This window comes from Caloenas nicobarica, chromosome 1, assembly GCF_036013445.1.
Source record: "Caloenas nicobarica isolate bCalNic1 chromosome 1, bCalNic1.hap1, whole genome shotgun sequence".
In the NCBI taxonomy this organism is placed as follows: Eukaryota; Metazoa; Chordata; class Aves; order Columbiformes; family Columbidae; genus Caloenas; species Caloenas nicobarica.
Window position 1 is genome coordinate 200,165,267 of NC_088245.1, and position 15,301 is coordinate 200,180,567.

A 15,301-nucleotide genomic window follows, 5' to 3' on the forward strand; every position below is an offset into this window, starting at 1 on the left:
AATGGATTTCATTAAAGACTTTGTTTCTTTTTAAGCAATTACATCTATAAAAATAGCGTATTCAGTGTGAGTTTTCTGTGCTAGTATAATTCATATGGAGTACACAGTTAGGCAACATACTTTTTGCGTGGTTTTGTAAACCTGACTGTTCAGATATCACAATATTTTTGAGTCATCCATGCATAATGTGTGAATACTATTTCTATATGTTAAGTCTCTGCTAAGGTTTCAAACTATTCAGCTGCCATTCATGACAAGTATGAAATTTCATGGCATGAATACAAGAAAATCAGTATGAGATATAGACAAGGGTCATTTCCACACACTTTTAAATACTGCCTGTAACAATGTGCATTCTAGTCCTCTAGACATCCGAATTGATTTATGTAGCAGTGATCTGCAAGATGAGATTTTACTCAGTATGAGAAATAAAACACACAAGCTTTATAATACATTGAAGAAATGCGTCAACAAATTTTTCATGGGAATTGTGTCTTAAAAGCTTGAATAAATTTCATGAGAGACTTGCTAGCTTATAAAATTTTAACTTGAATTATTATAAGAGTAACCTTCCAGTCACAGAAGACCTTTTAATACCATTATTTGTAACTGCATATCTTTATATTTAAAACTGTATATGAAAAAGCTGTATTATTAATGATGACATTACTGAAAGAAATTTCTGAAGTGCTGGTAAACAGTCAACATTGCAAATGCAGGTAGGAATTATTATTTATATTTTTACACATGTTGAGGATAGGAATGAGGTAAACTGCAGAGTTAACATTTTGGACTTCAGGAAAGCAGACACTGGGTTATTCAGGGAACTGTTCGCAGAATCCCATGAGAAGTGGGCATAAGGGAGAGGGAAAATTTGAGACAGTACAACGGGCAGCACATTACTTTCAGCTGACTAAAAAGGGGAATAAAGGAATATTTTTGAGTGAGCTTCAGAACAAATCGCCTTATTGTGCCGAAAGACCAGTATTTTCAGCACAATGACTGTTTGGGTAAGCAGGGAGTGTCTCAATGGATTGGAAGACCAAAAAAAGCATTTAATAAGGGAGGGAAGGAAGGAAGGAAGGAAGGAAGGAAGGAAGGAAGGAAGGAAGGAAGGAAGGAAGGAAGGGAGGGAGGGAGGGAGGGAGCGAGGGAGGGAGGGAGGGAGGGAGGAAAGGAGGGAGGGAGGGAGGAAGGCAGGAAGGGGGAAGGAAGGAAGGGACGAATGAAGGCAGGCAATCATCTCTGTGCATGGTTTAGGAAGGAAAAGAGAAGCTAATAATGGAAGAAAAACAATCTACCTGGAGAACACGAACATACCTGAAGTGATCATCCCTCTGTACTCTGCGCTGGTGAGGTTGCACCTCAAATCCTGTGTTCAGTTTTAGGCCCCTCCCTACAAGAAAGACACTGAGGTGCTGGAGAGAGTTCAGAGAAGGGCAATGAAGCTGGTGAGGGGCCTGGAGCACAAGTCTGATGAGGAGCGGCTGAGGGAACTGAGGTTGTTTATCCTGGAGAAAAGGAGGCCTTAACCTTATCGCTGTCTACAACTACCTGAAAGGAGGTTGTAGCATGGAGGGGGTTGGTCTCTTCTCCCAGGTAACAAGTGACAGGACGAGAGGAAATGGCCTCTAGTTGGACCAAGGGAGGTTTAGACTGGGTATTGGGAAAAACGTCTTCACCAGAAGGGTTGTCAGGCATTGGAACAGGCTGCCCAGGGAAGTGGTGGAGTCATCATCCCTGGAAGTATTTAAAAGACATGTAGATGTGCTTTTTAGGGACATGGTTTAGTGGGGGACTTGGCAGTGTCAGGTCTACAGTTGGACTTGATCCTAAGGGGTTTTTTCCAACCTAAATGATCCTAGGATTCTACTCAAATCAATGAAATCCAAATGAGATTCACTCATGGCTGCTGGTCAATATGATGGCTAGGCTGCTCTCTACTGCATATTAAAAATCATGACAATCAGAGGAAATCCTTACTGAGGTTAAGGGTGACATTATGACTGCCTTAAGAAATGGATGGAAAATTAATGGAATGACAGACTATTCCACCTAATCTCTGTCCCTGGAGAGATCATGGAAGACATCAACGTGCAATTCACTTCCAAACACTAGAGGGAAAATAAGGCAAACAGAAACAGTCAACATAGCTTTACCAAGAGCAAAGAATGCTTGACCAACCTGATTGCCTTCTGTGATGAAATGAATACATAAATGAGGGAAGAGTGGGGACACTCCTAATAAGGCTTTTGACATAATCTTTGAACACATCCCTATTTTTGAAGCTGAGGAAGTATGGACTTGAAGCATGATGTCAAAGAATAGGCTGGATGGTATCCTGGTTTCAGCTGGGTTAAAGCTAATTTTCTTCCTAGTAGCTGGTATAGTGCTGTGTTTTGCATTTAGTATAAGAATGATGACAACACACTGATGTTTTAGTTGTTGCTGAGCTGTCAAGGACTTTTCAGCTTCTCATACCAGCCTGCCAGCAAGAAGGTGGGGAGTGCACAAAAGTTTGGGAGGAGACACAGCCAGGACAGCTGACCCCAACTGACCAGAGGGATATTCTACACCATATGTGACGATGCAACCAGGTCACAATACTTGGTTGCAGAGCTGGGATGTTGCAGACTTAACTTCAGCTCTTATGGCTGTGACACCTTGTTTGAGAGAGACTGACAGCTAGAGGCAGACAGAATTCGTATGACAAAGTGTAACAAGAGTATCTGCCAGCAGGCTTGCTGCTAGCAAGCGGAGCTTTGAACTCAGTTTGGCAGGCAGCGATGACTGAAGTTCAAAAGGAAATGGAGGAGCAGAAGGTTGGAAGAAATTACCTAGAGTATAACATGATGGGAAAGGCATTCCTTTAAATATGTCAAACAGCAAGTCAGTTCTCTTGTTAACAATACAGAGAAGCACATTAAAGTTAGAATAATTGTTCGACTCTTTATGGTGCCTTCATGAATACCAGATGGATTCCATAAAGACAGTTTGAGATTAGTTAGATGGGACAGAAAAGCAGAACCAATTATTACCAAAAGAGCTGAGATAGATATCTAGGATTAAAAGAAAAAGGAGTATCTCAAAGAACCATCCTTCTCCAGTTACTTTCAGATAATAAAAATAATGGAGTTGCTAACAAGGAGAAGTGAGAGCGATTCCCATCACTCTGAGACAAAACAGGCAAAGAGAAGAATGCAGCTGGGTTTGAGTGAAATATATCTGGGAAAACTAAATTACTTCATATTCTCTACCCTACCACAGAAAATACTTTTCAGATTAGGATTATATTTGAGAATATAAAATTTGTCAGAAACAGATTTTCTAAGCAAGACATTTTCCTGCAAAGTCTGAACCATCAGAACTGCAGAGTATCACCAGCCTGGTTGAAAAGCAAATAACCTTAAAAAGGGCAAAATATAGGAGGATAAATACTCCCAGCAACTTCAGTTGAAGTGAATTGGAATCCACCTATTTGAAGTTATAAGTATTCACAGCTCAATATTATTAACTGGTATATAAAATCTACAATTAAATCATTTTATAGTATTTTATTGAAAAATTGGTAAGAACTACAGTCTCTGGAGGCTTCAACAATCTGAAGCTCAAAGGATTATTTTACACTTGTGATGCCCTTCGGCACTTTGAAGATGTGGTGGGCTGACCTCAGCTGGCCACCCAGTGCCCACCAAAGCCGCTCCATCACTCTCATCTTCAGCAGGACAGGGGAGAGATAATAGGAAAAAAGGCTCGTGGGTCGAGATAAGCACAGGGAGTGATCACTCAGCAATTACTGCCATGGGCAAAATAGAATGGACTTGGAAAAAATTAATTTAATTTATTATCAATCAAATTAGAGTAGGACAATGAGAAATAAACCCAAATCTTAAAAACGCTTTCCCCTCACCCCTCGCTTCTTCCCAGGCTCAGCTTCACTCCCAACTCCTCTAGCTCCTCCCCCCAAGTGGTGAAGTGGGATGGGGAATGGGGGTTGTGGTCAGTTCATCACATGTTGTCTCTGCTGCTCCTTCTTCCTCACTCTCTTTCCCTGCTCCAGCATGGGATCCCACTTACATGAGACAGTCTTCCATGAACTTTAGAAAGCAAGTTTCAATTAGGCACGCACAATCACCCCCAGGAGGTCCTAAAAAGGGAGCTGCAAGTTTACAGGCTTGCCTTCCACTTGCCATTCCTGGGACGGTGGACACAGAAGAATCAAGATGTTGTACTAGTATACAGAGAAACTGTAACTATCCTTTATCCTTGAATGATAATTGTCCATGAAAATGTCGAAAACAACCTATTCTTCAACCTTACTGAGACTTAGCTGTCTCACACAATAGTCTCTGTAAAGCATTATGAATCTTTAAGTGTAAAAGAATGCTGAATTCCCAATTCAAGATATCAAAAGTGTTATACACAGTATTCTATGCAGAAATTAGCGTTAAGTAAACTAAATGGTAGCCATATTGATTATCGTCGACAGTCATATTTGATGAGTCTTGGATAACCTGTCAGTTACTGAACGGCTTTTTTCACAATATGGTTTGCTATATTATTGGAGAATGTTTAGATTAATAGGTCAACTGATCATACAGAGCTACTAGTTACTGGCTGTAATCATTTGCAGGCATGGCCATTCAACAAGATTTGATGGGATCACACAACACTAAGAGAAGGCTTTAAATGCTACACTCTCTAAGGAGTGCCTATAATGACCAAATCTGTTGTGCAAAGAAAGGAGGGAGACAAAACAAGGGGTCTGCATTTTCATTTCATCTTCCTAGGTGGTTACCGGCAATAAGTCATATTAGCTGCAGATATGCTAAATCCTGCACAGAACGAGATAGCTCTTAGTGCTTTTCCAAGGTGTAAAAATACATATGCAGGCCTCTCTGTTTCAGTCCATAAAAGTTCTGTTTCTCACATATGATAAATGTTATTTTGACTAAGACATTTTATGTATGGTTCTATTAAAAATTATCAAAAAGGATTAAATTGATTCATAGGAATTCAAAAAAGAACAGAAATGTGGTCCCAAGAATAAGAGGCAAGTACACTGGAGCAAAAAGCCTACCTTGCAAGAAGATGACTGGAGACAGATCTAAATTAGAGACCCTTCTCACCCATAGGAACCCTAAAGCAAACCTCCGCATATTCTGACAGCTCTAATAATTGGTTATAGGTTAGACTGTGAGATTAAACCACTCGAATACAGGAAAGGAGTATGACTGTAACCTAGTGGTGAGGACTTTTGCTGAGTATGAGGAAAGGAGTTGCACCTCTACAGAAAATCTCTACCTGGTGTAAAACAGCTAGGATGAGCTGTGCTGCCTCCTGCAGCTGCACTGCCAGCTCAGCCATTTTCTATCGTAACTGCACCGTTCTGCAGAGGGAACATAGCAAGAGACGCGACATTATTCATGACCATATTCAACCTAAGGGGTGTTGTGTCAAGGGCTTGTTGTAACAGTATGTAAGGCAGAACCGAAGGGCTGCAGTGTACTCCAGAAATCCAGTCTCTAAAAATTTACCTAGTTCTACCTACAAAAAGCAGCTAAGGACAAAATACAGAAAAAAAAAATGTAAGCCATGCTGCTGAAATGATCACATCTATTTAAGTCAAATATTTTCTTAAAAACAAAATGGCTCTTATCAGTATGCATGCAGTTTTAATCCTCTCTGAATTACACTACAGAACATCATGAGACATAATTTCTAACAATTCAATTAGTAATTACCAATATTAAAATAATACGGGTAGTGCCTGCTGAAAAAAGGAATAGCTGTTAATATAATCAACATATGCAAGGTTACCAAAAAGAGTCCAGTTCTTTTTAGTGCTGTTTCAGGTTTATCCAAACATTAACAATGCAGGAGGCTACAGAAGAGATTTCTGCATAACTGCAAAATGCTCCACTGTCTGCAGTAAATTTCTGCTACAGCAAAGTGTTGCTGCAGCAATAGAAAATATCATTCCTATACATGAAAAAAGATATATTCATAGAAACTCTATAAAATCTACACTTCTATTATCTAAGTATTCCATCTTGTGTAGTGAAATGATGTAATAAAATGGTATCAGATTTCTTGTAATAGAATTACATTAGTTTAACTACATGGTTAATTGAATAGACCATAGTGTTACCTGTTTTAACACTTATTTTATAAGATTTTTAACTGATAACTTGCTAATAACAATTTACTTAAAATCAATGTATATTTCAACGATTATTTTAAATCTCTGAGCCTAAACACGTGGCTAAACTCGAAATTGCTGTCAGCTGGTTTAAACAACTTCAAAGTATGTATGTTACAATGTCTAATAGATGAGAAAATATGTGGGATAGTAGACATAAATTATGAGAGAATATACCACATACTTAGCACAGAATCAGTGACTATTCTGGTGCTAGTGACATGGCGACTGAGCTGGTAGCAACTTATTTCTTACTATCTTATTCATTCAGCTTTTCTCTGCTTTAGCTGGTAAAGGATTTATGAGAAACGCTCCTGTTAGAAGGCAATCGTTGCATTTCAGATTGTGAACCATGGAATCATCTATGGATCTAAGACAGCTGCCAAACTGTCAGAAATGGAATGGGAGTAGGATTCGTAGTTAGGTAGAAACACAATTTAAGAAAAATCTCCCATTTCTGTTACTTAAATAGCCTAAGACTTAAAGAAGTACCACAAATTACTACTGGAAGGAGGAAGAAATCTCTCATATGACAAGCACCTCACAGAACTGTTAACTACAGCAGTCTCATATTTTCATGATTACAATCCATAGGTTTTAGATTATAATCAATGCTATGACAGACTAGTTCAGCAGAGCACAAGGTCTGCGTATAAATGCATTCACTACCTATTTCCCTTCACACAGGAACTCTGAATCTCTTCTGATTTCGTGGAGGTTAACTAAGGACTTATTTTCCAATAACAGCATTTTCTAACAACGGTGGCTCATAACAAATTATGTAAGCAGAGCTGAAATAAATCATCAGCAATCTACAGTGTATCTGACAGAAACAAAAGTGATTAAAGTTGACGTTTATGTAAAAGATTTTAAGACAAAACCAAACAGAGCTACGTTGAGTCTGGGCACATTTTTTGGCTTTGTAATAGACGAGTTCTTGCACTCAGTGGATTACCCCATGCACCCTCATCCTACTGATTCGTCTTTATAAAGCTTTACAGTTTATGTGCTAATAAGAAAACAAATAATTTGACAATACAGCTATGGATTTAAGTGAACAGATAGGCAAATTTACCAGTACTATATCTGATATTCAACAAATGCAAGACTCAAAGGCTTTTTTATTTTTTTTTAACAGATCAAAGGTCTTATACCTATAATACATTTCTGCGTGGAGCCCTTTCTAGATGAGTGTGAACAAACAATTAGATACTTTTTCTAAAAAAAATTCAAAGTCTTGAGATAATAGGGAATTACAATTATAGGAAATTTCCAGTTGATTTTGCCAAGAAAGGTTGGACCAGATAATCCATGAGATCCCTTACAACCTGGTATTCTGTGATTCCATAATTTATTTATTTCCCCTCCCTCCATAACTTATCCTTATATAAGACAGCATGCTAGGGCTATGCATAAAATTAAAGCAAGCCTTGATATACAGACCAGTTCACTTCGTCGTGCTGACATAAGATCCTTAACTCAATCAACTTTCATGTTATCTGTTGCAATTAATTTACCAAATAAATTATACTAAACACTAGTTAGATTTGTACTGTTTAACTGTACTTATGCAGCAACAGTGTGCTCTCATTCAGACTTAGCTAAAAATCAAAACAATATAAAGAATTAAAGCTTTGCCTCAAAGTCCTAAACTTGCTCCATATTTGCACTAAAAGGTTTGAATACCCAGCAAACCTGAATAAAATTGAAGGTGGACTTTTATCTGCCTATGACCACTACCGAATTTCATCTCAGGCTGAGGTAAAACCTCTTCTTAGTCAAACTCCTCCCTGGACTCTAGGCATGAGCGGGTCAATTCAGTTGTTACACATAATGTCATTTGAGACTCTATTATCCAAGATACTGTTCTGGACAGGCAGATAAGACACAGGACTTCCAGGTCCATGATCTGCTGGATCAGGGTACACAAGCGGTGGGAATCAGTTGCTTAACACTGGATTCTGGTGCCATTTTTGCCCCTTACTTCCAGCTGTTTTCCCAACAAGATAATGTATTCATTTGGGTCCTGTGTCATATTTGGTAGCTCCCAGTAGATGTCTTAAATACACTAGGGCATCTCCAGATGATACAAGATACCAATTTTTAGGCAACTGAATTGACACCTGAGAGAAGTGATAAAATATTAGCAATGAAAAGCTTTGTCCAACAAACCAAACTACGTATTGATGATGAAGACATCCAGAGTTCAAATCACTCCAACTTTTCCCTTCTCAGACTGACAAAACAGAAGTTATAAGGAGAACAAGAGAGACACTCAGAATTTTTGGTCTCCACAAAGGGTGAGAAGAACAGCTGCCCCAGCTGTGCCATTAATAGTGCCCAGCATAATGCATGAACCAGGTCACTCACCCGGCACAACTCTAAAGCAAACAGGTAAAAAATCTTTCATCATTGCCTATTATTCCAGCAGTGGAATCACTGCATTCTCACATATTAAACATATATTCAAATCTGGACTAGACTGCAATTAAATGACAGCTGAGAACTCTTGACTATGATACAGCCATCTGCCATATCTTACAGCCGAAGCAATAATGGAAATATTTAAAATTAGTGATTTCTTTAAACCAAGACCTACAAAACCTCTGCAACTTACTTTTCATTATGTTGAGAATTTCATTATGGTGTGCCTAAGTAGCTGTATGCTATTCTCCAGTGAGAACAACATTTTTTTTTCAAAATACCGCATTTCTAACAGTAAAAATAGAATTCTGACTATTGGGAGAATTACTCACAATTTCTCATTGAGAAAAAGCATAAAATGTTACCCATATTCTGTCTATCAAACTATTGTATTAGAATTCGGTGACCAAACCTGAAACCTTAACTTGCAGTGAACAGCAGCTGTAAGTACTATCCTATCGACAGTACAGATACAACTGGTGAAACTACTTACATAAGTGGATACTCTTCAGCATGAACTGAATTATGTTATCACAAACTTTCTCAATAATTCTTTGTTTATTTAAGTCCTAAATTAATATCTTTGTAATTAAAGATAACTATTATTATATTAAAATATTCTACAGATAAAAGTCGCCATATTTAAAAAATCCCTGAATTTACTGTGACTTTATCATGGAAATTCATATTTATGAACAGGTGGTTGCATTCTCCAGCTTATACTGGATGTAGAAAACATTCAGAGAACAATGAAAAATGTAACTTCACCTGGGAACTGATCATACGTTGTGATGAATGAGCAATATTAGCGGGCAGGCCAAAAAAGTCAGGTTTGTCATCTTCTGGAAGGCTTTCGATAATATTACGATAATCCTGCATTAGAAGAAAAGAATAAACATAACTGATGGAAATTTTTCAGCTCATGAAATTAACAGTGTATGATGAAAAGAGTTTCATTAAGCGAACTGCGTAAAATGAAGATTAAAATAAGTATATAACACATGACATATTTTGGTAATTTTACTTATAAATTTCTTAATTTTAGTTATAAAGACTTTTTTTATACAGTGTTTCTACTCTAAAAGAGCAAAAAGCAACTCTGATTACTGTGATGCTATCAACTGAAAATAAAAATATGCTACAACTGTCTCTGAAAAGTAACTGAAATACTTTTGTTGAAAAGTTAAGATTAATGACAATATAAAAAAAAAGAAAAATATTTTGGCATTTGGAATTAGAATAATAGAGTATAATACGTATTTATAAAATGAAGAGCTCTCACTTCTGTTTAAATCTATGAAGATATTATCACTCAAAGAAAGTGAAATCATTTAGGTAAAAAGTTTTGAATGATCACTGGGGATGCAGAATAGCATCTCACTTCAGAGAGAACGACAGTACCAGATCTCTATACCAAACACTGAGGGAACATTATTTAGTTAGAGATATTATACCAATTTTTTTAAGTAATCAAATTTAACTATATTATTAGTGTTCTACTAATCAAAACTACTTCCAGAAAAATATTTGAGACAGAAAAGTATAAACTCTCACATAAATAATCAGATAACTATAAGAAACGGAGAGATATTAAATGCAGTGCAGGCAAGAAGAAAGGTTAATCTATTTCATTATATGATCTACAAGAACAGAGACCACCTGGTTTGTTTATTCCTTCCCTCTTTATTAACTTGGCACATCTATAGAAAATAACAGTCATATTTAAAGTAAAAAAATAAACAACTCCCAAACCTAAACAGTGAGAATCCAGGTGAAGAATGCCAAACAACAGCAATTTATTTTAACTGGCATAATTCCATTTACATCAAGTCATATTAGAGGTCTAGTATGGAGTCCTACATTAAAATGCAAATGAATCTTAATAACAGTAACAACAATAGTATGTGAAAGGATAGGGAGAGATCAGTTCTTTAGGCTCTGTTGCATTCCTTCTTGTTTACATTAAAGGAATACTACCGAAGAATCAGAATCCATATTTATTTACAAATAAAATGTCCTATACTCTCCACAGCATGTTAGCAGATTATGTCAGAATATTGATATATCTTGTAAATAAGAAGATATATTTAGATTCATATTTCATCCAGAATTTATAAGAATGTTTAGCAGTCTGTACAATAGTGCTATTATGCTAATATACTGTCATATAAAAATGTAATGATATCCTCCTTTGTCATAAATCGACTTTTACTCAATTCTTCATAGCCGTGCTGCTCTGCACCACAGTCCAATCAGATATCATAGAAAAAGAAGGTCACCAAACAGACTAGCAGAAAAGTTCTGAAACTTAAGAATTAGTGCTCCATACAAGAGTCGTAAATAAATGGAGGTAACCTTTGGATTGTAACTCTGGTTTTCTTTGTGGAATTATTTCCAAGAATAATTCTTGAAAAGAACTTATTTTAGTTTCTATATTGGTGATAGAAGATGTATACCTACCAAAATACTGCAGGAATTTGGTAAAGAGATGGAGTATGGGAAACCAGTCATCTTCTTGCCTCTAGTATTTAAACTGCCAATGACTCGTGAATTGAAAAGCTGCTCCAAGTAGGACCGAAGAACTCTCATATCAAAGTAATTATCTACACGGCCTCCATAAATTGCATTTTCAAACAAGCCATGCACAAATTCCCACTGAAAATCTTTGGAACCTATAAATTAATAAATATTAGTTTTGTATTAATGGATAGCATTGCATTATAAGCCTTTCTTGGTGTCTTTGTAGTTCTTCGGTGAAATAAAAAAAATAAACACATATCAAATAATTAATTTCTAATTGTTTTTCTTCTATATTACCAAATAATAAAAGCTGCAGAAACTTCAAAGAGTTTGTAAATATTTTTCATCGATTAACTTACTGTACTTTAAAATTAGTTATTTGAAATATTACTTAAGTCTTGAGGTGCTTTTTATTGTAGATAAACCAATTGGCTATATGCATTTCAGAAATTATACTGTTAAAATTTTAATTATGTCCTCCTTTGTCATAAATAAACAGAATTTCCCCTGTTCAAAATTTTACACATTATTTTGCAACACGGTACCATCTGGTCTCATAAAATAAACTGATTGATTGATCCAAAACCAGACAACACTCAAAATAGATAACATTGCTGGAAATGTCATCTTTCAAACACAAAGAGGTACAGGATAGGTACTTTGTAAAACACTACAAATCACACAACACAGCGCATAAAACTAAGCATGTTACTATTAGCTTCCTGGTCAGGTTGACGTTGCAATTAGATTACTCTGGCTTAGCTGTATCCCACAAGTTCAAAATAACTTATGTTCCCTCCCTTCCATCACAGTTGTCCAAAATAACTACATTGGACAATGATCTACTTATACTCTATAGCAGGGTGTCAAACTCATTGTCACTGGGGGCCACGTCAGCCTCGCAATTGCCTTCAAAGGGCCAAACGTAACTACTCCAACATTTATCCAGTCCTAAAATTACATTCGGCCCTTTGAAGGCAACTGCGAGGCTGATGTGGCCCCCGGTGACAATGAGTTTGACACCCCTCCTCTATAGCTTTCATGTGTAAGTATAAGCTTGTACAGAAAACTATTCCTTAAAGTCCCTTGAAAAAAGGAACCAGCAATTACTTTAAGGGGGGTTTCTTGGTAGTAACTGTTGTTTCCAAATACTTCAATCATTCCTTAGTAGGAAAAGTTTTCTTCACAGCAACAGTTACTGATTAGCAGTGACACCTAGCGATTCAACCTCTTTACATCCCTGTATGTTTCAAGTCTATATAACTAAGGTCCAATTACAGATGCACTAATCATCCATAAATCTCATTTAAATCAATTATCATAAATTATCTCTAAAGATCAGTTTCTAACTTTACTTCGAAATTATATAAAATGCCAAGACTTTAAAAAAAATTGCTTTTCATATTAATGAATATTAAGAACTTACTACGCTACCTAACAGAACAATGAAGTTGGCTCTTTTTAACAGTGAGTTTCAATATGAAGAATTCATTCATATTCAATTCATTTATTCAATACATGGGGGAGATCACACTGGGAAGGAATGGAGACAGAAGACTTCATCTTTCAGGCATTCCTGTATTTCTTTTTTATTCCTCTGAACTCAAGAAGCTGAGCAGAATAGTTCTTGGCAGAAAGAAATTACTGGTTTACCCAACCTCCCAAAAATGGAATTATGATTCCCCCTGTGATTCTAGCTTTGCTTACTGGTGATGAGCTTTATCTCAGTGTTGTAGAAAGATAAAGCTCTTCATACAACATCTCTTCTAATGTTAAACAGGGCAGGTCCTGCTTGAACCCAAGGTCAGATGGCACAAGGTGGCTTGAATCCATGCAGCTAAACTCTCTTTTGCCCTAAAAGAAGGTAACCTCTTACCTGCTCCCTATTGGAAAAAGTCTCCAGGCTCTGCTGTCTAACAAATCCTGCCTTGGCACTGCCTATGAGAATGCCAGTCTGCATAAGTCAAATATGGGAAAAAATAAACCTGGTCATGGAATAGTTTTGGGCCTGTACCCAGCCCGTATCAGTTTACTAATACAGACGTATCCTCAGAGTCTGGATCTACATCCAGAAAAGCCTGATGGAGCCCAAGCACAGCTGATTCAGGGTCAGACTGCTTCCGTATTCCTGTAGTTACCCAGCTAGCCAGTCATAGCACCATAGAATAGTTTGAGTTGGAAGGCACCTTCAAAGGTCATCTAGTCCAAGCCCCCTGCAATGAGCAGGGACATCTTCAACTAGATCATGTTGCTCAGAGCCCCATCATGTGTTGATATTTGGGAAAATGTTCCAATGAAGATACAAGTACGAAATTTAAATCCCTTCAAAGCAATCTTTAAACAAAATGGCCCCACTCCAAACAAAACAATAATGCAAAGTAACCAATCTAAAAAATTACCGTGAAAGTTTTTAGTATTCTAAAAATTTTAAATGAGAGACATTCAGAAAGGTTATACTACAGAGGTGAGAAATCTTTCCTTAAGAAGTGACTTACCCTCAAACAGTCCATCAATAATGTCAAAACCAGCACGGAGATCAGATAATGAAAATTCATAAAACTTGGTCCAACCCTACCATTAAAAGAAATCCAAACAATTAAATTAAACACACAATGGTGATCATGAAGTAAAATACAAATACTAGGTGGTTACAGAATACTGTATAATACTTAATATTGAATGAAAAAAGAGACAGCGTATGTCCTCTGAAGCGCATCTTTGGAAACACTCAGTGGAGGCAGTATAAAAAAATCAGTTCTACAAGTGTATTTAATTTTACATACTTATACAAACTAGAATCCATTGAGTAAGAGGAATGTAAACTTAAGATTCTTTTATCTCCTAACAGTATTTACTTCAACTAAAGCTTGCTGACATCTGTGACTAGATCACGCATTGAATTATTGTTTTATTTCTGAGAGCTTTTTGCATTTCAGTTTCCTTTGGATTTCCATAAATAATTCTGATTCTTCAAACACAGTCTGTATTACACTTTCATCATCTTACTCCTTAATTCATATCACTTCTCTGCTGACAGAAATCAATTTAATGAGTAAAGTGATTACTGCTATTATTACACCAAAAATGCTGATTGCCATATGCATATTTTAATCATTCTCCATTCGTACCTCTTTCTTTTCTTGGTGGTATTATGCTTTACGTAGTATTATTGTGTAATGTGTAATAATTCTCACAAAAACCTTTTGATGTAAATGGATGGAGTATAAACAAATACTGATATATGATATAGAACTTAGGAAATCCAGATCTCAAAGGTGTCTCCTGTTGCTGTATCTTCTTGTGGCTGTACCTTTGCATATGGATCATTTAATAAGAACAGGAGCATATGACTAGCAATGAGAACCATGCAAATGTATCAGATAACAGGCACATATCCAGTCAGGTGGATACAGTCTCAGGCCAAGCCTGCAGCTGAAGCTTCAGGATGGAAAGACGCTGCAGTCTCTCAACAGTGTTAATGCCTTTTTTTGGCAGATCTGTACATGGACACAAAACAACCTGAAATTTATTACAAAATACAAGAGCTTCTAGCTGAGATTGCCATCCAGCAATGTTAGAAACTGGTATTTTATGCAGAATATAAAATCATCTGCACATGAGACTAACACAGAGTGGAATTAAGGAGAATTAGTAATCCTATCTTGTGCTACTTGGAAAGTTGGTGGTAAATGAACACGAATTTGAACAAAGCCAAATGAGAGTTCGGGTATCAGATCAGTATATATATTTTCACCTATTCTACTTCTTGAACACCATGTTCAAAGTCTGTTTGTAAAAGAGTGAGACAACCTTCTAAACAAACCAGTAAATTCTCTTGTTCTTCCTTCTCCTTGAACAGGGTTTGTGTGCACAAAGAGGTGACAATGTCATCCCTCCTTCCCACCAAAGCCTCTCTTTTGTCACATCTCTCATTCTATCATGTATGTTTCCAAAACATTTTTCCTGTCCCAAGCAAAAAGGATTCACAGAATCTTTTCCATGGGACCTCACTCCTGCATCAGTACCAGTTAGTACATAAATCTCAAAATAAGCCCATCCTGGCAGTCACAACTTTCAGAGGGACAGGAATTTATGCTACCAAGATCTTATTTTGCAATGAATTCAGAGACAATAATGAAGGCAGGCACCAGAGGT

General features: G+C 36.8%; 1 protein-coding gene across 1 annotated transcript in view; it reads right to left on the reverse strand.

Moving 5' to 3' along the window:
* Positions 1 to 15,301, reverse strand: part of DYNC2H1 (dynein cytoplasmic 2 heavy chain 1) — a 166,825-nt gene that overhangs the window by 47,809 nt on the left and 103,715 nt on the right. The window contains exons 80-82 of the mRNA XM_065630345.1: positions 13,642 to 13,717; positions 11,087 to 11,298; positions 9,395 to 9,499 (exon numbers count right to left, since the gene is read on the reverse strand). Coding sequence (XP_065486417.1) covers positions 9,395 to 9,499; positions 11,087 to 11,298; positions 13,642 to 13,717 — 393 coding nt within the window. The remainder of the gene's footprint in view (positions 1 to 9,394; positions 9,500 to 11,086; positions 11,299 to 13,641; positions 13,718 to 15,301) is intronic.